This window comes from Sarcophilus harrisii, chromosome 4 (assembly GCF_902635505.1).
Source record: "Sarcophilus harrisii chromosome 4, mSarHar1.11, whole genome shotgun sequence".
Classification (NCBI taxonomy): Eukaryota; Metazoa; Chordata; class Mammalia; order Dasyuromorphia; family Dasyuridae; genus Sarcophilus; species Sarcophilus harrisii.
The window spans coordinates 63,875,275-63,896,828 of NC_045429.1; the positions used below are offsets into that span (position 1 = coordinate 63,875,275).

The following is a 21,554-nucleotide window of genomic DNA, read 5'->3' on the forward strand; positions in this document are numbered from 1 at the left end:
CCAGACGCTGACCATCTCATTAGCCAAAACCAGGCCCATAGTTCCCATTGAAATACTGGTAAGTTTGTTGATTTAACTTTACTTCATTTTAAATATTGTATTTGTTCCCATTTTGTTTCTCCATTTCAAAATAAGATATATGCACCGTGCATAGGAATTTGTTCATAGTTTGGACCAGATGTGGAGACTCTCCTGCCTCCTTCACTTCTCCACCTAAAGACCAAGAACTCAGGCTGATCCTGAGGCCCTCTAGAGAGCTAGCCCGGTTATTACACAAAAGGAAACAACTCCAATGAGAAGGAATAATAAGATTTTTCTGAAGAAACCTAACTACATAAGGTTAAAAAAAGAGAAATTACAGAAGATGGAGAATGCAAGACCAGGTAACCAAAAATAAATAAATAAAGGTGAAATGTTCTTATAAAAAATGCAAAAAATGCACCAGTTTATAATAAGCTAAGGCTGGTGATAAGTAAAGATAAAGTAAACAAATCATATTAAAATTATTGCTTATCCTGAGTAATTTGCACACCACTATACATCCACAGGTCCTGAAATAAACTAGCAGGTGTGATTACTAAACCACTGTCAGTGATAAGTAAAAGAATAACAAAAACTAAAAGGTTATCATAAATTTTAAAAAGATATTGTTCTAATGTTTTAAAAGGGAAGAGAACAGAGTATGTAAGTTATAGGACAAAGGTTTAACTTTAATTCCTGGAAAAATTCTAGAATGGATCATTAAGGAGAAAGCTGATTTAGACATCTAGAAAAAAAAAAAAGAATAAGGAACAAATCATGCTGCCAGACTAGCCTCATTTTTTTGGGGGGGGGGAATTGGGGGGGTAAAGGTGGAAGGAAACAGGGGATTACTCCAGTAATATACAGAGAATACTGTAAATATAGTTCAATGAGGGGCACTTGATGAACCAGTAGAGAAAGTTAATCTGGAATAAGAAAATCTAAATTCAAATCCAGTCTGAGACACTCAAGTGGCCCTGGCAAGTCACTCAACTTTCATCTAAGTCAGTTTCCTCAAATTTATTCTAAAGGGCTATTCTGAGGATCAAATGATAATTGTTTTTAAAAATAAGCACTTGGTACAGAGCCTGAAACATAGTAGGTACCATATAAATGTTCATTCCTGTCTCCTCCTCATCGTTCTGTATATAGCTTTCATCAAAGCATCTGATAAAATATCTTATGTCATTCTTACAGAGAAGATGGTGAAATATGGTTTGATAATAATATAAACAGGGAATTCAGAATAGCTTAGAAAGCTAGATTCAAAAGTGTATTTGTCAACAATAAATGCAAGCATTTATACTGGAAGCACTTTACAATCATTATCTTGCTTGATCCCCACAACAACCGCGGGAGTTAAGCATTATTATAATCCCCATTTGACAGATGAAGAACCTAAGTCAAATAGAGGTTAAGTGACTTGAATGGAGTCATGCAGAGATAGAAGTATTTAAGGTCACATCTGAACTCAGACCTTTATGATTCTGTTAGCCATCAAATCCATCACCCTACCTATGCATCACTGAGTTATCTGTCTGTTAATGGTTCAAGGTCAGTGTGGTAGAAAATTTCCTGGAGTATACAAGGAATCTATCTGGTTTCTATTACTGGCCCAATTAATTACTTAAAATTTCTACCAAAGATTTGACATCAAAACATGGTCTTCAAATTATCAGGTGTCAAAGTCAGAAGAGTTTGCTAACAGAACAAAATGGCTGAAGGCATTGGGATCCACAAAGATTCTGAAAGTTTAGAGCCCTGGTACAAATTTAATAAGATGAAATTCAGTTAAGCTGAGGCAGCAAGGTGATATAGTAAATAAATATTAGACTTGAAATCAAGAAGACATGAATTCAAATCCTGTTTCAGACATTCACTAACCTTAGACAAAATTTATCTTGTGTGCCTTAATTTCTTCATCTATCAAATGGGGATAATAATACCTAACCCATAGTTATTAATAAGATCAAATGAAACACCTTATGTAAAGAACTTTACAAACCTTCTTTACACCTTTCTATAAAAATGCTAGCTATCATTATCATTAATATTGATCATCATCATAATAAATATAAAGCCTTATATTTGGGTACAAAAATCAACTCTACAAATTATAATAAAAGCAAGACATAGAAGCTGTTTTGAAAAAGATCTGAATATCAGACAGCAATATAAAAGAGCCAATAAAAAATGATGAATGAATTTTGAGCTATATTAAGAAAAACATAACATGGAACATTATTGTTCTGTAAGAAATGACCAGCAGGATGAATACAGAGAAGCTTGGAGAGACTTACATGAACTGATGCTAAGTGAAATGAGAAGAACCAGGAGATCATTATATACTTCAACGATACTGTATGAGGATGTATTCTGATGGAAGTGGATGTCTTTGACAAAGAGAAGATCTAACTCAGTTTCAATTGATGAATGATGGGCAGAAGCAACTATACCCAAAGAAAGAACACTGGGAAATGAATGTAAACTGTTTGCATTTTTGTTTTTCTTCCTGGGTTATTTTTACCTTCTGAATCCAACTCTTCCTGTACAACAAGAGAACTGTTTGGTTCTGCACACATATATTGTATCTAGGAAATACTGTGACATATTTAACATGTATAGGACTGCTTGCCATCTGGGAGAGAGGGTAGAGTCTTTGCCCACTGACCTGGAAAGAACTAGACTAACTTAAAATAAAAGAGGCAAAATATGACTTATAAAACAACTAGACCTCCTGGACTTCTTCTAGGATTCCAAATAAGATATGACAGAAATAAAACATTTCAGTCTATTATACTCTACTACAGGAAATGCATTCATTCAAGTACTTCTAGGCATTTTTTGGCTGATCACTGTTTCTGATAACACATCACGCTGATAGTTTATTGTGATCCTTCCATGAATGTATTCCAATAAGCCGCCACAGACCTTACCTGAGCCATGCATTTAAATTATGACAAATTGTACCCTCCCTGTTACATATGCCAAGAATAAAAGTGAACTCAACAATAAGGAAAACACAAGTGTTATGTATTTAATGTGCTACAACTTGAGTTTTTTATTTGCTAATTCTAATTCACCAAATAGTTGAAGAAACCACTATTATAAGATACTCAATAGTCAAAACTTTAATCCAATTGTGGACACACAAAACATCAAAGCAGTCTCTTTTACTCCAGGCAAAGAAATTCAGAACTTTAAGAAAAAGGATGGATTGCCTGAATCTAATTTTTAAAACTTACTGAAATGTAATTTCTAACAAGTTTGATATACTGTACAGTAAGGACTTCCAAATACTAGTATCATTTATGTATTCTAACACAAATCCCAAATAACTGAAAACTTGACGCTTTACCTGTGTGATGGAGAGGGAGCTTCAAACTGAGGTACTTTACTATCCTCACTGACAGGAGAGTATAAACCACTCATTTCCTGAAAAGACAAAAAAAAAAAAAGGGGGGGGGGGGTTTAAAAATAAAATATAAGCAGACAAGAAAACGCAAAAAAGACTCCCTCTCTCCCTCCAAGAATATCAGGTGAATCCCCCAATATAGATTTAAAGTACAGCAAAGTTAAGAGTCATTCAATATGGACACTTAAGGGTATGGCTTGTATCACTGGAAGTGCTCATATTAATTATAGACCCATTTTAATATACATTTCATAACAAAACCAAAAAAAAAAAAGTAATCCAATATTGATTTTTTAAAAATTTTCTGCTCATCATTCAATTTTATGCAGTTATTTTTAACTTAGCATGAATTCAAGTAACATTTCTTGATAGGTTACTATGTGCTAGGTGTTGTGAGGGAATACCAACACTAATAAGCTATAGATTATAGATTCTACTTTGAGAAAATTTACAGTCTCTTAAGCAGATAATAGGTAAAGGGAGAAAAGGTTTCCAGAGCTGAGGGCAGCATGAAGTTGAATCGGCTAAGTCAAGACAAAAAAGAGAAGAAAATGAAGTCATGAGGAGAGTTAAGAAAGAAAGTACTAAAATGTAGAAGTTTTAGAGATCTCAATAAGGACAAATAATAAATGTAGGAAGGGTGGGAAAAACAAAAAGATGAACTAATAGGATACCACGACCCAATCAGAATTTTTCATTATCGAACATATGTGAATTTAGCAGTGAGATCTAGGATGTAAATATCTCTAAAGTGTGTGGCTAAAATATAATCAAGAAATTAATAAATTAGGAAGTCTGAGGGAGCAATGTGTACCACAAAGGGCTCTAGAACAAAAAGCAAGAACTAAGGAAAAGAATACAGAGAGCTAGGTGCTGAACTCCCTGAGAAAGAAAAGAAAATGATTTGAGAATTAGAAGTTACCATAATCCAGAGAAGAGTACAAATCAAATTCAAAGGAAGAAGAACGATTGTTGCATGATGGTGAAGGCAGAATGTTAAAGTGACAATGGGAGGGTGGGTTATGGACTATACCAAAGTAATTTTAATACCTTAAAGAAATTTCAGACCTGTATCCAGTTACTACTATTAAGATTTTTTATAATTAGACTATTCTATAAATTCAAAAGAAAAGATATATTTAAAAATAGTGGTTCTAGTAGAGAGTCCTGATCGCTAGCCTACTCATTTTGATTTTTGATTTGCATATAAACATTATATTAGTATATTTGGAGCAATGTGATTCAATAGACTAACTACATTTAGTAATTAATTACAAGAGTTTTAGTCTTAACAGGCAATTCTAGACTCACAATGAATGGAGCCTTGCCGTTGAAGTCAGAAAAGACCTTAAGCTCAAATCCTGCCTCACCATGCACTCATAGGGATAAGGCAAATCAATCAAGTTCTTTCCTCAGCTGCCTCCTCTATAAAATGAAGGAATTAAAATCAGTGACCTCAAAGAGCTCTTATACCTCTGAATCTATGATTCTACTTTTAGAAGTCTTTGTTTTATATGCCTAATGTATACCCATAATATATTTTATATTCCTTCCTCCTAGAACTACAGAAAGGGACCATAGCTGCTTGAGATTTTGTATTTTCTGAAGAGCAGGAGCACCTAAACTATCCCTTCTCAGAAAGCAGAAATCCATTTTCTAATGGGCTAAAATTCATTACAAAATAAATATGTAAAGAAACCTCTAGAACAAAATTCTGGGCAGAACTCAGAGTCACAATCAAAAATCTAAATATCCCTTTCAAATGGAAAATTCTATCATTCCAAATGTTGTTCACTCTTTATAATCTTTATAATCCTCTATTTACTCCAGCATCTTTCATCTCCATGACTTTGTACTAGTTGTCCCTCATTCCTGCAATTTTCTGTTCCGCTATCTTTTCTCTTCATTTACTGGGCTTCCTTGAAGATTTGTCTCAATTTTCCATATCTTACACTCTCATATTACCTTCCATCTATTCCAGATTATACATATCTAGCTTTTTATATGTTGTCTCTCCATTAGAATATATGTTCCTTGAAGGGAGGGATTGTTTTTGTTTTTCTTTGTATCATCAATGCTTAGCTGTCTGGTACATAGACAGAGTTTAATAAATTCTTGTGGAATGCCTGGCAGAATATCTTAAGGATTTAATCCCTGTAAAAAATAACCCTAACATAAATAATGTATACTACTATTAGTTGTACTTTAGCATTTGTTAAGTTAGCATTAATTTATCTGATCTTTACTAAACAAGACTTGATAAAGAGAATATTCATATTCTGTGAGAAAAAAAAAAAAAAGCCATGTCAGCAATCAAAAAGCAAAAAGGGCAGAGAATGTAAAGTCTGAAAATATGGAAGAAATACTATCTCTTTCAGAGTACAAAAGGAAGAATAATATGTTAAGTCAGGAATCATAAGACCTAGCCCTAACTTCATTACCATAATTAAGTATATGATTTTAACAAGGGAAAGGAAAATCTGAACATACAAAAAAAAATATATAATATACATATATATATATATATATATATATATATATAAAATAAAATATACACACACATACACACCAAATTCTGTCTAATATCCTTTAACACAAGGCATATAGTAGGTACTTAATCAATGTTGTCCCCTGATTACTAAAGAAAAATATATATATTGCACTTTAATAATATAGAGAAATTAAATTTCAGGGTTGTTTCTTTTCCCACAATTAACTAAACTGAACTGAAAAAATTAAAAACACATCAATGATTCGCATATCTAATTCCACTCTCATTTGGCAAAACAAAAGTTAATTGAATACAAAAAAACAAGGTTTTGCTTAGAGTTTAATTACCAACAAAATACAAACAAACAAAAAACCCCCCACTACCAATAGATTCAGTGAGACGTTGAAAGTAAATGCTATAATTTAGACATTATGAATAATGTGTATTATTAAGATAACATTCACTGTATTTACATAAAATACAATATTATTGATTTACCATTGGCAATACAAGAAAAAATAACAGAAGACATAATATATAAAGCATACTTAAGTTAAATGACAAGTAAGAATGTTTATTTTATCCTGCAGTAACCTATGAACATCTGGTACCTGGATACTGTTCTCTAATCACAGAATCCCCTACCTGAAAGGGACATCAGGGTTTATCTAAGTCAGGGTTTCACCTTTTTTTGAGTCATGGATCCTTTCTCAGAAAAAATGTTTCTAAGTGTACAAAATAAAATACACAGGATTCCAAAAAAAACAATTATACTGAAATATAATTATCAAAATATTATTTAACACAGTTAAGAATTCCTAATCAAGGATAAGCTCCCTATAACTAAATAACAACCTCTGTAAAACTGATTAGTGGTCATTGAGCTTTGCTTCATCACATCAAGTAAGAAAGAAGATTATCATTTCTCAGTCAATCGATCAATTTATTAAATGTCCATCCTCCTAACTGAGGCTGAGAGAGGTTAAATAAGAAAGAGTCAAAGGCACAGTGAACTCAGGTACTCCAGACTCCAAATCTACTGCCCCATCTCATTGCCTATTTAGGTACAATATGCTAGGAGGTAAGGATACATTTACAAATATGAAACAGTCTTTGGTTTCAAGGAGCTTAAATTCTACTAGAGTAATATAGCTAAATAAACTAAATAAATAAAATATAGCATATATTTTAAAATTGTAATTAATAAGAATTATTTTCTATATTGTTAAATGTTAAAGCTGCTAACAAGTGAAAATTAGGGTCTATATTCTTTTGTATCTCCTTCAGCACCAAGAAAAGTGATTTCATACATACCTTAAATAATTCTTTGGTGAAAGAATGAACTAGCTACCAAATTACTTTTTAGTAATACTCAAGAATTTTTTTTAGAGCTATTATGATGAATCTGATGTTTTTCTCTATTTAGCTACTAAAAAAAAAGTAATAGCATGAAATAAAATGTAGACTGTATATTGGTACTCTGAAAACTTGTTCCAACCTTTTTTCCCCACAAAAATCAATACTGGTCAGAAAATGTACTAATTAAAGTGAGAGTAACATCTGTTATTTTCTTCTTTACAGAGACAAATCCTATTTAAGATATGCAACAGAGATGACAATTTGAAGAATACTGAAAACTTTCCAAAGTTTCAACAATATCTAGATCCTCACCTCCACTCGTTTAATATCTTCCTCCAGAACACTTAGCTCCTTTTGGATCTGTTCCAGTTGCTGTGGATAAAAGGAGAAAAGAAAAATCTAAAGTAATCTGAATTGGCATCACCACAGCCACAAATTAACTCTTAGATATTGGTCCAATTCAAGAAACTGAAGTAATAAATTATAAAACAGTCCCCTCCTCAAAACTGCTTGTCAACTAGGGGACCCCAATTATTTATGCTTTTTAATAATGTTATTTTAAAAGTTTAAGGGAAAAGGAAAATTTCCACAGGCAGGAAAGAAGTTGCTTTTAAGAGGTAAATATAGATTGTGAAAACCAGAACAGAAAAATTATGAAAGAATGAATCAAGGAGTAGAAACTCTGTCTTCCTGAGCAAATCATAATTTACAATCGAAGAGAGCTGGCTGAAGATTAGACAGATTAGGTGAATTGTCTATGTTCTAGTTAGTTGCCCTTGGTATTCGAAGAGGACCACAATGACATCACTATGTCAGTCAAGGAACAGTGTATCCAGACTATGGCTTATCAAACAAATAACAGCTCACAAGGCTCTACGACACAGGTCAGGCACAATAGTTCATGTAAACCTTTAGAGTGGAGATGTCCCTAAATTTGTATATCTCACATTTCTTTTGAACTAGTGCAATTCTGTTTTGGTCATAGAGCAAGCATCAACTTCTTTGATGTAAAGTATGCACATTGGACAATCTCCCAAGTCTCACAGAGTTCCCATGTCCAGACTTCTTCATAAAAACCCTGAATATGGCTTTGTATCACTTCTTCTGACCTCTGAATGAGGACCTGCCCTATCTAAGTTCTCAGTAAAAATATTTGCTGTCCTATGTCTAGGTTCACACAGTTAATAAACAGGACAGGACAGGACAGGACAACATCTGAATTGAGTTCTTCCAAACGCCAAATTCAACACTCTACTAATTATTTGTGGTTGTTCAATTGTTCAATCATGTCTTGACTCTTCGTGACCTCATGGACCATAGCCAGGCCTTTCTATCCTCATTATCTCTTGAAATCTAAGTCCATATACATTGCTTCCATTACACTATTTATCCCTTCTGGTCCTCTGCCATTCCCTATTTCCTTTTGCCTTCAATAATTCCCAACAACATGATCTTTTACCACTGAGTCTTGTCTTCTATTGTGGCCAAAGTATTTCAGTTCAGCTTCATTATTTAATTTCCAATCAAATTAATTTTAATTTAATTTAGTTAACAAATTAATGCCTGAATTAATTTCTCTAAGTATTGATGGATTTTATCTCTTTGATGTCTAAGGAACTCTCATAAGTCTTCTCTAGCACCAAAATTCTAATACATCAATTCTGCAGCGCTCATCTTTTGTGATAATTCAACTCTCACAGATATACAATGCTACTAGAAAAACCATAGCTTTGACTTCTTTCAACAAGGTGATATCTCTGTTTTTTAATATTCTGTCCAGATTTGCCATAACTTCTTTTCCAAAAGGTAAGAGTATTTTAATTTCATGGCTGCAGTCGCTGTCTGCAGTGACCTTTGAGCCCAAGAATATAAAATCTGACACTGCTTCCATTTCTTTCCCTTTTTGTTCCCAGGAAACGAAAGGACTAGTTGCCAAGGTCTTAGCCTTTCTGATGTTAAACTTCAAGCTAGTTTTTACACTTTTCTCTTTCAGCCTCATCAAAACGCTTCTTAATTCTTCAATTTCTGTCATAAGAGTGATATCACCTGCATATCTGAGATTATTGATTATTTCTCCCAACAACCTTAATTGTGGTTTTGTTTGATCCAGTCTGGCATTTCACATAACGTGCTTTGCATATAAGTTAAATAAATATCATAATGCATATCTATAATTGAACAAGATGGATTTAATAAGAGTGCAAGCTTAGCTAGCAGACATGGAGATATAGAAAGTTATAAGTGTTTTTAGAGAAAACTTACTGAGAAAAGGTGATGGAATCCTTACAAAGTGTTAAGTCATTAGAATTGATAGAGACAATAATTATCTAATTTAGCATGGTTCAGTATGATTGATCTGATCCTACAAGCAGATGTTAAGGGTCAGAACCTGAAACACAGTACTAAATGGAATTGATGGAAGCAATGCTTGTGTGCTTGGGTTTGCACCTTTAAGAGTTTACACATTAGAGCTCACACATCGGAGTTCACAAGTAAGGGAGATTCACAAAGTTAACTTTGAGTCAATCTTTGAGAGAGCATAAAAACAGCTGAGCTCAGTCAGCAGAGTTCAGTTGAAAAGATTCAAGTGGAGGAGAGTCAGTTCAGAAGAAGCCACAAGTCGGAGTTGAGCTAGAGCCAGAAGTCACTTCAAAAGATTGACAGAGTGAGAGTTTAGTTCGGGAGATTGAGAAGCTAATTTGCAGTCAGGCAGAACCAAGATTCAGAGAAGCTGAAGCTAGCAACAAGAGATCTTGGAACCAAAGAAAACTAACCGGGCCGAAGTAAAGAGATAACACTTGAAAGGAGAAAATAAACTTTGGATTTTATCAGCTGACTGCATTCGAAGTGATTATTGATCTGAACTGAAACTAAGACTGCCTCCAGGAAACCTCCCCAAGAAACCTGCTCACAGAGAACGATTATATATTATACAGAAGAAGAGAACACCACAAAAAAGTAAATAAAAAAATTCAAATTAGGATGCATTGACAAAGTAAAACACCACTGGGGGAAAAAAGGCTCAAAAGGGGGTATGTTAAGGACCAAAAAGGAGAAAGGTAAGACAAAAATTTTTATGAATAGAGCCATAGTTGTAATAACTAATCTGATGAGAGGGTCCATGGGAGAACTCTGATATGACCAAAAATCCACAAAATCTGATTCTTCTAGAAATCTAAAGAGCAATTTTTATTGAAATAATAATGGTGGACAAGAGAGTAGAAATGAGATAAACTAACCAAATTGGAACCCTTTTAACTACAAGGGATAAGGACTAAGACAATGCCCAATAATTTCTTACTGTAACCTAAATATTTTGGGAGGGGAAGGTATAAGGCAATGAGGATTAAGAGATCTAAGGAAGTATCTAAGACTCTATTTGAACTCTGGAATTCCTGACTCCAAGGCCTGTTCTCTATCCACTTTGGCACCTAGCTATTCCTGTAACATAAATCTGAAAATAATTATACTTTGTCTACAATGAAACCAAGTTGGGAAATACCAATTATTTTTAATCAATAAAATTTATATGTCACAATTATCAAAATTCAAAAAATTACTTTCCCCATTAGCCTATATATACAGTGTCCCAAACCTCCCAGTCCAAAGGTTTCAAGAGTCCAGACAGAACAAAAAATGGTTATGACAACCTCCAACTATGCGGAGTTATTGATCATTTGATACATCCTCAAAGTCTCACAGTGAAAAAGAAGTGATAATAACTTCCCACATTTCTGATAGAGTGCTTCTAAGGGGCAGGAAGAAAGAGGGAACAAACAGGAAAGGATTAAGAATAAAGAAGGCAGTTTTTCTTAAGTGTGCAGTAGTTGCATTCAATTAATCAACATTTTAAAGCTAGAGAAAAATCATCCAGTCTAACCGCTTTATTTTACAAAAGAAACTAAGACTCTACAGAGGTTCAATAACTTGTCTAAGGTAATAAAGTTAGTGACAGAGCTGAAAATACAACACAGTTGACTTGACTTGTGGTCCAGACCTTTCCGTAAAACACATAAAAGAACAGGCCAAAAATCAGATATATAGCTACTGACATCTACAAGGTGAACTTAAACTAGAAAAGACTAGTCAAATAGTCTTTACAGTTGTTTAACTTATAGAAATTGTTTTTTGCCATGTTGAAAAACCATGTTTAAGAGAATAATTTACAATCCTTTTGCAGAGCACAAGAAATCTTAATAAAAATGAGACTTTGACACCAGAGACCAATGACAACTGAGGAAAGAACTATAAAAAGAAAAAGTAAAATAAAATTTTAAATGAATTTATTTCACTTGGTTAGTGCTTTAAGTCTGAACAAGGGTCTATCCATGACGATATTACCATAGTCTAACTTAGTTGTTTTATAAAAAAACAAAACATTATTAGAGTTCTTTTCAAAGGAGCAATGCTCCTATGAATTTAATAAACATTTTTTAAAATGATATATTAAGCATTGTAAGATAGAACCAAAAAAACAACAACAAAAAGAAACCTGGCTGTAAATTCCACTTGGGGAAGTCAGGCAGAGACAGGGACAGGAAGAAGATGTAACATGTAAGTAGAGAAATAACTACAACCAAGGAAAGGTCTTAAATTAATGGTGGTACTTGAGCTGAGTCTTGAGGAAGGACTTGAGAATTCTTGGGGCCAGATAAGGGAAGCATTCTAGGCATGGCCATACAGCCTGTTCAAAAAGCATAGACAAGAGACAAAATGTCATGGGAATGAGCATATTGCACAGTTTGTCTGAAACATATCATGTGCAAGGATAGTAATATAAAATTGAAAATGTAAACTGAAGTCAGATTCTGTGGTGCTAAAAACACAATTAACTCCATAACCACAATTTCCCTGTCCTCATTTTCACCTCCTAGAATCTCCCAATCTTCTTCTTCCTTCATTTAAAACATAGTTCAAGCACCATTACCTTTAGATTACATAGCAGAAAAACATGAGCAAAAGTTATAAATTTAAATGAAAACTAAGAAATAATCTATTATACAATGACTAGGTTAAAAGAAGAAATCAAAAAATGAATTTAAAATTTTGGCAATCAAAAGAAAACCATTCTTAGAGACAAATTTTATTAAATTTCTAAGAAACAAAAAATAAATGAATAAAGATGGCACTTAAAAAGACACAAGAAAGCATTAATACAGAGTAAAGAGAGATTATAAGAACAAATAAACAGAAAATCAAAGAACAGTAAGAATTGAAAAAGTGGTTTAAACCACAAGATTTTTTTTAAGACCAAATGCAAGGGACAAAACAGTAATCTCAGAAGAAGAGAAAAAGATAAAACTATAGATTAAAATTTTATTACAACTAAGACAAAAGTAATTAAAAATATCATTAGGAAAATACTATGCACTATTTCTAAAATATTAAAATATTAAAAGAAGTAGAAAATTACCAATAAAATATGTACTATCAAATAATAAGATTTTTTAAAAATCAGTAAAATAAGATGACAAATCTTTGAGGAAAAAAAGGCAAACCATCAAACAATGATGGGGGAACAAAATCCACTTGCAGCAGAAATTTCTTCAACCTTCTAAAGTCAAATAATCCACATGTTACATTCATTAATATAAAAATAAGTTCATTATCCCATACTTTTCTGAAATATAATGCTACTTTTTTAAAATCAGCTAATAATTTTATATACACACACGAAAACAAAATTTTGTATAATTTTATTAAGGAATATAAACATAAAAATAATAAAAGAGAAAATTAAAAAACACCACTACATTAATAATTCATTGTGACAAAGTAGAGTTTATGTGAAGCACACAATGCAGAGTCAAGATCAGGAAAAGTTTTAATGCAAGAAAAAATAAAAACTATATATTAATCACAACAATAAATGAAAAAAACAAAGGCTTTCCTAGAATCCAATAATATTCATGATTTTGGAAAGCATTTTAAATAACAATGAGTAAAGAATATTTTGGGGGGAAGACAATCAATATTTAAACCAAATGCCCACAAATAACAAAGAAACATTAAAAGTGTTTTCACTAAAGGTGAATATTCTAATTACTTTTATTTTAAATAGTATTATGAATTCTACTATTGATAGTAAGATAGAAAAAAATGCATTAATGGGAGATTCACTTTAGAAATGAAGTCAAAATGTAGCAAGAAATTCCAAAAATTGAAATCAATAAATGAAGTTGAACAAAGTTTCAGAACATGAATTTAAGGAGGAAAAGTTCTAATTTACTAATAACAAAGATCAAGTAACATAATGAAAAAAGAAATTAAAAAAAAAAAACAATTTTGGGAACAAACATATAAACTTAGCCTAAAACCATCAAAATGAAATCAAAATGAAAATACCCTAAATAATTGCAGAGATATTAAGTATTTATGGATGAGACAGTTTTGTTTTTTATACCACTCCCAAATTAATCCACACAAATTAAATGCTTCTTGTTTTATAAACCTGGAAAGTAGGCAAAAAATATCCAGAGTATTCATTGAAGCTACTTAAAAGCTAACAAAGATGGTCTTCTGTGTCAACAGGCAATCACAACTTTCATGTGGAACCCAAAGCCAGAGCCAAGAGTTCTTAATCCCTACAGAAGTTTGTATATTTATGACAATACAACCAAGGAATGAGGAAAAAGAAATCTCCTTGCAAGAGGGAGTAACAAGGGAAAGGGAAAAGTGCAATCAAGTTGGGAAAAGAACAAAACCCCCTCTTACAGGAAAGAAGCAAAGCATTCTTTTCCCTTAGGAACCACTAGACCATAAAGATATGATGGTTGGTTTCTCTACAAAAGTCCTAGTTGCACAAGCAGTTTTTTTGTCTAGCACTGACTGGTACTTGTCTTGACTCCTAAGGACACACAGTTTGGTTTATAAATAACACATTATGTCAATTCAAGTCAACTTTCATCCTTGATACATTCAGGATCTCCAACATACTCTGGGTCAACTTTTCACTGGGTCAACATCCTCAACTTTTTACTATCCCTAATTTCACAATATTTAACTAGATACCAATCTTGCCATTTTTACCTTAAATATTCTCTCAGATCTGAGTCCTACTCTCTACTCCCATATACCCACTATTTCAGTTCTGACCTCTCATCTGGCCTGTTGCAAGGGTCTCCTAATTGGTCCCCTCGCTTCAAGTGTCTCCCCATCAAAATGCATCTTCCAGCCTGCTGCCAAAGTGAAAACCACTTAAATGTAGACTGAGCTATCTCACATGTCATGCCTTTACTCAAACTTCAGTTGTTTCGTAATGCCTCTAGGATTAAATGTATAAACACATATTCTGGCTTTTAAGTTGTTTCACAAACTTATATCTGTGGGGTTTCATTCAACATTACTCCCCGTCTTGTACAATATGAAACAGCCAAATTAGCCTTCTTTCTACCGTACACATAGCAATCCATCTCTTATCTTAATGACTTTCCATTGGCCATACCTCAAACTAGGAATGTTTTACCTTAACTTTACTTCATAGAATCTCTCAATTCCTTCAAGATTGAATTCAACTAGAATCTATTACACAAACCTTTTTCTAATGCCCTTTCTATCCTCAATTGTTGATGTTCTTAAATATCTTGTACTTAATTACCTAATATTTATTTTGAAATTAGTTCATATCTATTTATTCTGTATGTACTATTTATGTATATATGTGTTTTCCTCCCCAGATGAATGTCAGTTTATTAAGAATAGGGACTGTAAAAATGTAGAAAAAAAAGAATAGGTGCTGTATCGTCCTTAGACTTTATCTCCCAGTACTTAGTAGGAACTTGACAAATACTTAGTGAACAATCTATGAATAATCTAATCTAATAATCTAAATCTAAAAATGAAAAATCTAAAAACTAAAACTAAATAAAGAGGAAAAAGAACAAAATACAGAAAATAAACATGGAGGTGAATGAACAATTAGAAAAAATAATACTACTACATATTATAAACTTTTTATGTAGAAATCTCTTCAAGTTTAAGCAGAGATAAATGTTTATTGGGTTTTATGATTTAAAGTTAAGTGCATGATAAAAGAAAATTTAAATATACCACAGAAGGTCTTTTGAAAAAAAAACTTTTGAAGGACAAATACACTGATGTATTTGATATATATCTGCCAGGTGGTTAATATTTTATTACTTGAATTGTGAGGTCACAGCCCTCTACCACAACTTATGGCAAGATATCCAAATTGCCAGTTTTTAATTTCATTTTGCTAAGATAAATAAGCTCCTTTTAGGTAATGAAATCTTAATTTAAAAAACTACCAAGCTGAAAACAAATGCGATATATATTCAAATAAATCTTGGAAATAATGACTACCGACTCAAAAGTCACTATGTAGCAGCAAAAAATGAGCATAGATTTTAGCAAATCTGATGAGCATCTTAAATCACAGGTTCTCTGCCCTTTAATTTACACAGATAGTACAACCATCCTTTGTGCTACCCTTGTATGCATCTTAGATGCATATTTAAATATGCATCTAATATGAAAAATATGAATATAAAAAAATCTGATATAAAACACAGGTGTTTTAGCATACACTTCTGGTCAATTACAGATTTAAGGTTGGACAGCATCTATGAGGTCATCTGGTTCAACAACTCCTTCATTTGCAAAGAATAAGCATATTTAGGAATGAGAAATTAAGAAAACTGCCCAAAATTACAAAGATACCAAACGACAGAGGTGAAAGCAGAATCAAGGCTGACTTTTAAATCCAAGGATCTTTTCCAAAGCATATCATTACCAATCAACAAAATATTAAAAAATATATATATATCTTAAGTACCTTCTACATGCTCATAAGCATGTCCATAAGCTTAAAAATAAAAATCTACACATTAGTCATTAGATTTGGGCCATCCTTCAGTTTGGAAGTAGGATCACCCCTTAACTCAGGACAAATAAAAGTTCCTCTTCCTAAATATTTCTTAAGCTGAGTTAAAGGGGATTTTGCCCACACGAATCTTTAGTCTACGGGGAGGAGATTTAGAGGGTAGCTTTGCAGGATACAATACAGCCACCAACTGCCAGGGTCCCACAGAGTGCTTTCCTCCTTGTACTGCCCCACCACTAGTTAAAACTTAAGCAAACTTGAAACTTCATACTGCCCCCAAGTATTCTTTCTCTTGCTTTAAGAAGAATGCTCTTCAACCACTTAAAAGGGACCATATATTCCTCCCCAGCAGGTGGCAGGTTATCAGCACTACAGAAACATCATGGTGTACTTTGCATTGGGGTTGGTTTCTTCCCCAAGAATGCTGTATTTCAGAAAAGCCTCCACTTATCCTAAGTACAAAAGTTACTAGGTGGGGTCAGCTTCTCCTCATCTGGTAAGGTTAAGATATATGGTCACAGAACCGCAGAATTTTAATTCAGAATCCCTAATAGACACTTAATCCAAACCATTCCTAAAAGGAATCTTCATACACCTGAAAAGCTGCCATTCAGTTACTATCTGTCCTCCACTAAGGAAGAAATTATCACCTCCCAAAACAAATCATCCTACTTTTGATCAGCTCTAAACTAGGAAGGTTTTCCTCATCATAAAATCCAATCCTGCAGGTTTCCAGACAAGGTGACTACCTAAATTGAAAGCATGTTTATAGCTCTAAAGTGTCTTTTTCAATAAAACCCTAAAATTCACTCTTATCTAAACACTGATCAAAAAATTCAATGAGAAAATTTGTGTATGTGTGTGTGTGTCTTTACCTAGAAGTGTTCAAGAGGTAAATCAGAAGTACAAGGGCAAAAAGAAAAGTAGTCTCCATGAGCAGGGAGTCTGCATGGCATGAACAGAGACTTCTTGGGAACATCTACAACCTAAAAAGCTGTATCCAGAAGAATAATAGTCTTCCCCAAGAAAGTCACAGTAGAGTACTTCAAAGTACAGAAAAACAGCAGAGGGCATTTCAATATGCATCACTAAGTCTTTCCATACTTTTCTGAAATCAGCCTGCTTCTCATTTCTTATAGAACAATAATATTCCATTACATTTACATACCATAACTTATTCACCCATTCCCCAACTGATAGGCAAACACTCAATTTCCAGTTCCTTGCCACTATGAAAAGGGGTGCTATAAACATTTTTGAACAACTGGGTCCTTTTCCAGCTTTTTTGATTTCTTTAGGATACAGAACCACAAGAGAGAAATCATAGTTTGATAGTCCTTTAGGCATAATTTCAGGTGACTCTCCAGAACAGCTTTATCATTTCACAACTCCGCCAACAATGAATGTGTCAAAGTTTTCCCACATCTCCTCCAGTATTTATCATTATCTCTTCCTGTAATCTTAGCCAAACTAAGAAGTATGAAGTGGTATCTCAGAGTTCAGACCAGAACATCTTAAACTCAATGGTCCTAGCACCCTGTCCTGAGATGCCTGAAGAAACACTAAAGATTTAGCCCCCTGAACTTCAAAAAAAAAAAAAAAAAAAAAAAAAAGAGAGAGAGAGAGATTTAACCCCAAAAAGAAGGCCTGGACTCATATAAGTACAGAAGGGGGTTGAGTAGTTCTGGGACAAAAATCCCAACTGAAGAATTTAAAGCTATTGAAAGAAAGAAAAATACCAGTAAGTATAAAAAATATTGCAAATCTGGAGCTACCTTGAACAGTAAGAGCAGCATCATAACAACCTCAAGCAGAGGCTCAAAAGGAAATGTGTATTTTCCACCAAAAATACATGATTATTGAAAAGTGCACTCATACACATGTGCATATACATACAAACATGGAAATGAAATAAAAGATCTAGAGTAAAGAACTAAAAGGAGAATAAACAATTTAGGAAAAGAAAAGAAAAGAGATAAACCCAGGTAATGAACTTGATAAAAATTAAAATACAGTAAATAGAAATTAATGAATCCAAGGGAAAGCAATATTAAAACAAAATAAAAAAGACTGGAAAAACTCAAAGAGAAGAACTGATTAAAAAACCAACTGGTATTTTAAAAAGCTTAAGTGGATAAAATTTTAAAATTATTAGATTCATTGACTTAAAAAAAAAAAGAGTGGGAGTGGGGCAAGATCATAAATGATCTTGTTAAAACCAGATCTGTTAAAACCAGAAGGTAAAGTGAAAATAGCCATTTCCTTTAAAAAATCCCAAAAGGAAAAGTCCCAGGAATATTAATACAATCTGGAGCTCCCATATAAAAGAAAAATATAAGCATTCAAAAAGAAGTAGTACTACAGGATATTTCCAAATCATACAGGTTCTACTATAAATGACAGTCCTGAAAGATATAATTACCACAGGCAAAAGATACAAGAAAAATTTATCCTACAAAGTTAAATATAATCCTACAGGGGAAAAAATGAATCTAATAGAAATAGAAATAGAAAGGGCTTTCACTCTGATACAAAGATTAGAACTATTTAGAAACACTGAAATACAAACACACAAGAATCCTGAGAAAGGGAGTAAAAGGAAATGTACCCGAATGCTTGAAAGGAGCTTTGTAAAGTGCTAATATTTTAATCAGGAGAGGAAAAAAAAACAAGTATTTTTAGACCAGTTATCAATTATAAAATGGCTCTTTTTCTTATAAATGTGTAAGACATTAAATCTATATGACATTAAGACTTTTTATACAAATGGTAAGGAAAGTATAGGTTTTTAAAAGGTGGATTAGTGGCAGAGGCAACACAACGATCAATATTTTCCAATTCACAGTTCAGCACTCATTACACCACTTTCTGTCTCTATATATAAGGTAAATATTTTATCATATTACAGCTCAAGAAAACATGACAATGTATCTTTTACTAATTATTTCACAGCATTCTTAATGCTGTTCCCTCAAAACAAGACTGGATTCTTAGGGGACAGCAAGTTTTTCTACTGACTAGCAATTTAGATATCCCTTGCTCTAAAATAACATCAAACTTTATCTATTCAAAATAAAAGATGAGAATGGAAAAAAAAAAAAAAAAAGCCAGGACAAATTTCATTTATAAGCAGATTTCACAATACTGAGAAGCAAAACCTTTCATAACATAAATAAAAAATTTTTAAAAATGATATTTTGGAGCATTAGAAAGAAAAATCTGTACAAATCTATATTGCCCATTTCCTGGACAGCAATCAATCACAAATTGACAATGGCATTAGACAAGCCATTGGATCAAATATGTCTTAAAAAGATGAGAGTTCTGAATCTAAGCAAAAATAACTACATATGATATCCAATATCTTATATAAATATCTTAGAGAGAGGGTAACCCTAACACATCATATCAAATGATATAATGACACATTAAATGACTGTCAAAAGAAAAAGGAAACTAAATTTTAAAAAAGTGAATTTAAAAAATTAATGTTTAAAGACGGTTTTATTACAATAGATTTACAGAGACCAGAAGTGAATGTAGGGATTTAAGTGAAATACAAGTTTTATTAAGTCCCTTAATCTGAAAAGGCTGATTCAGTACAGTCTGGCAAGGGACTGTCATCCAAAAACTTAAACAGCTACTTTTGAAGGTCATCACTAAAAGATCAGTCCAATTTATGGATTTTTTTTAATCCAGTAATTCATAAATTCATATCTAAGGAACAGAGGGTAAGTGGCCTTACAGTGTGCTCTAATAAAGGGAACAAATCAATTAAATTGCTGATGTTTTAAAAATTGAGATGACTTATTTAACCCCCTTGGTAGAATATAAAAATGAAAGAAATCCCCTCTATATTCATAAGCTTTGACCTAAATGTCCTTTGTAGTCTGTAAGGTTTTTGGATTTTAACCAATTGTATAATTTCAGAGATTCTGAATGTATTATCTGTGTGAAGACATTTTTTTCTAAAGAATTTAAAAATTCTAACAGCTATTTAGTGTATTAGATGAAACAACTCTTCCTTCACAAAGATATATATATGAAAGTTGATAAAAAAGAATTCTATTTGTAAACTCTTCAAAGAAGTGGTAAGTAATCAAACAGTCACTCAAATGAACAGAAATTTAATTCAGAAGAAAAACTATCATCAAACAATTTACTCATGAAAAATGAACTCAAACAAGTCTTTTTCTGTTATTAATAATACATTCCAGTCATGCCCTATTTCATAGTAGAAACATATTCATGGAAATTTTAAAATTCAAGTCACATATTAAAATGCAAATTTAACAAAATGCATAAACAGATTTAACCAAGAATATTAAAGAGTTCTTAAAGCGTTACCAAAAATTCAATAGCATTCTCTTTAAAAGATAGGCATTCAGATACTGATAAATCTTTTAAGATTTCCATATGGAATCCAATGGCCTATTCATTTATTTGAAAAAAAAAAAAAAAGAATTAAGAAAAATAATTAAGAGTTTTCATTCTCACAGGAATAAGAAAGTCAGTTCAGAAGGATAAAATTGGAGTATGACATAAAGATACTATTTAAGTAATTCTAATTTGACAGAACTGACATTGTTCATAGTAGTCTTTTAAATGCTGATTATCAAATCTATTAGGATCACTAAAATTTATGAGACCACTGAAAACTTATACCAGATCATAGTGTTAGAAACAAAATTCTGAACCCCAAATATGGGAGTAATAAATGAACAATCTCAGAATAAGTGAAACAGTTTAAAGTTTTAATATGTTCTTCCAGGATGTATTAGAAACAAGCTGACTCCAAGTCAGGTAACAACAAAATTTTATTAAAAGAGAAAGTCCAGATGAATTGGACATTTCTGGCCAGAAACGGGCTCTGCCTCTCTGATGGAAAGAGGGAACACTAAGTACAGAAGCAGATAAGCTTTATGCTATTAGCTCTTCACAAGTTCCCTCCCCACCTCAAAGAATGGATCAAATTGTTCCCCTTAGGGTTACATCATTTCTTACATGTTACTCCTAAACATGTTCTCTTGCCATACATCACATATTCTGTTAATGAGGTTCTAATACTATTTTAGGTATGTCAACTTATATGCATGAGGCTTATTAAGCCATCAAGCCATCAAGCATAAAGAAAAGCCTTTTCCAGGTCCATGAATTTGGTCAGTTTAAAGCAGTTTTTAACCTAGATATCTTTATCAAGTTTGGAGGCAAAGGAGTCTCTTCTTCTGAAAGCTCATTGGTCAGAGATACTTATTATCTTACCTTGGAAACTTAGTTTTTCAATATTTCTCATTGTCTGCTCAAGATTTAAGAGAAATTGAATTTTAACTGTTCTGTGGAAATTTAAACCTTGTCTCTCACAGGAAACAGGTGGAAAAACTCAATATGAGCTTATACACAGGTTTTAGGAGCAAGAGCATAGTCTT

General features: G+C 32.6%; 1 protein-coding gene across 4 annotated transcripts in view; it reads right to left on the reverse strand.

The window, feature by feature from the left end:
• COP1 (COP1 E3 ubiquitin ligase) overlaps positions 1-21,554 on the reverse strand; it is a 218,309-nt gene that overhangs the window by 146,582 nt on the left and 50,173 nt on the right. For all 4 annotated transcript variants that reach the window (XM_031936930.1, XM_031936929.1, XM_031936932.1 and 1 more), the window contains exons 7-8: positions 7,599-7,658; positions 3,380-3,456 (exon numbers count right to left, since the gene is read on the reverse strand). In XM_031936930.1, the coding sequence (XP_031792790.1) occupies positions 3,380-3,456; positions 7,599-7,658 (137 nt within the window). The remainder of the gene's footprint in view (positions 1-3,379; positions 3,457-7,598; positions 7,659-21,554) is intronic.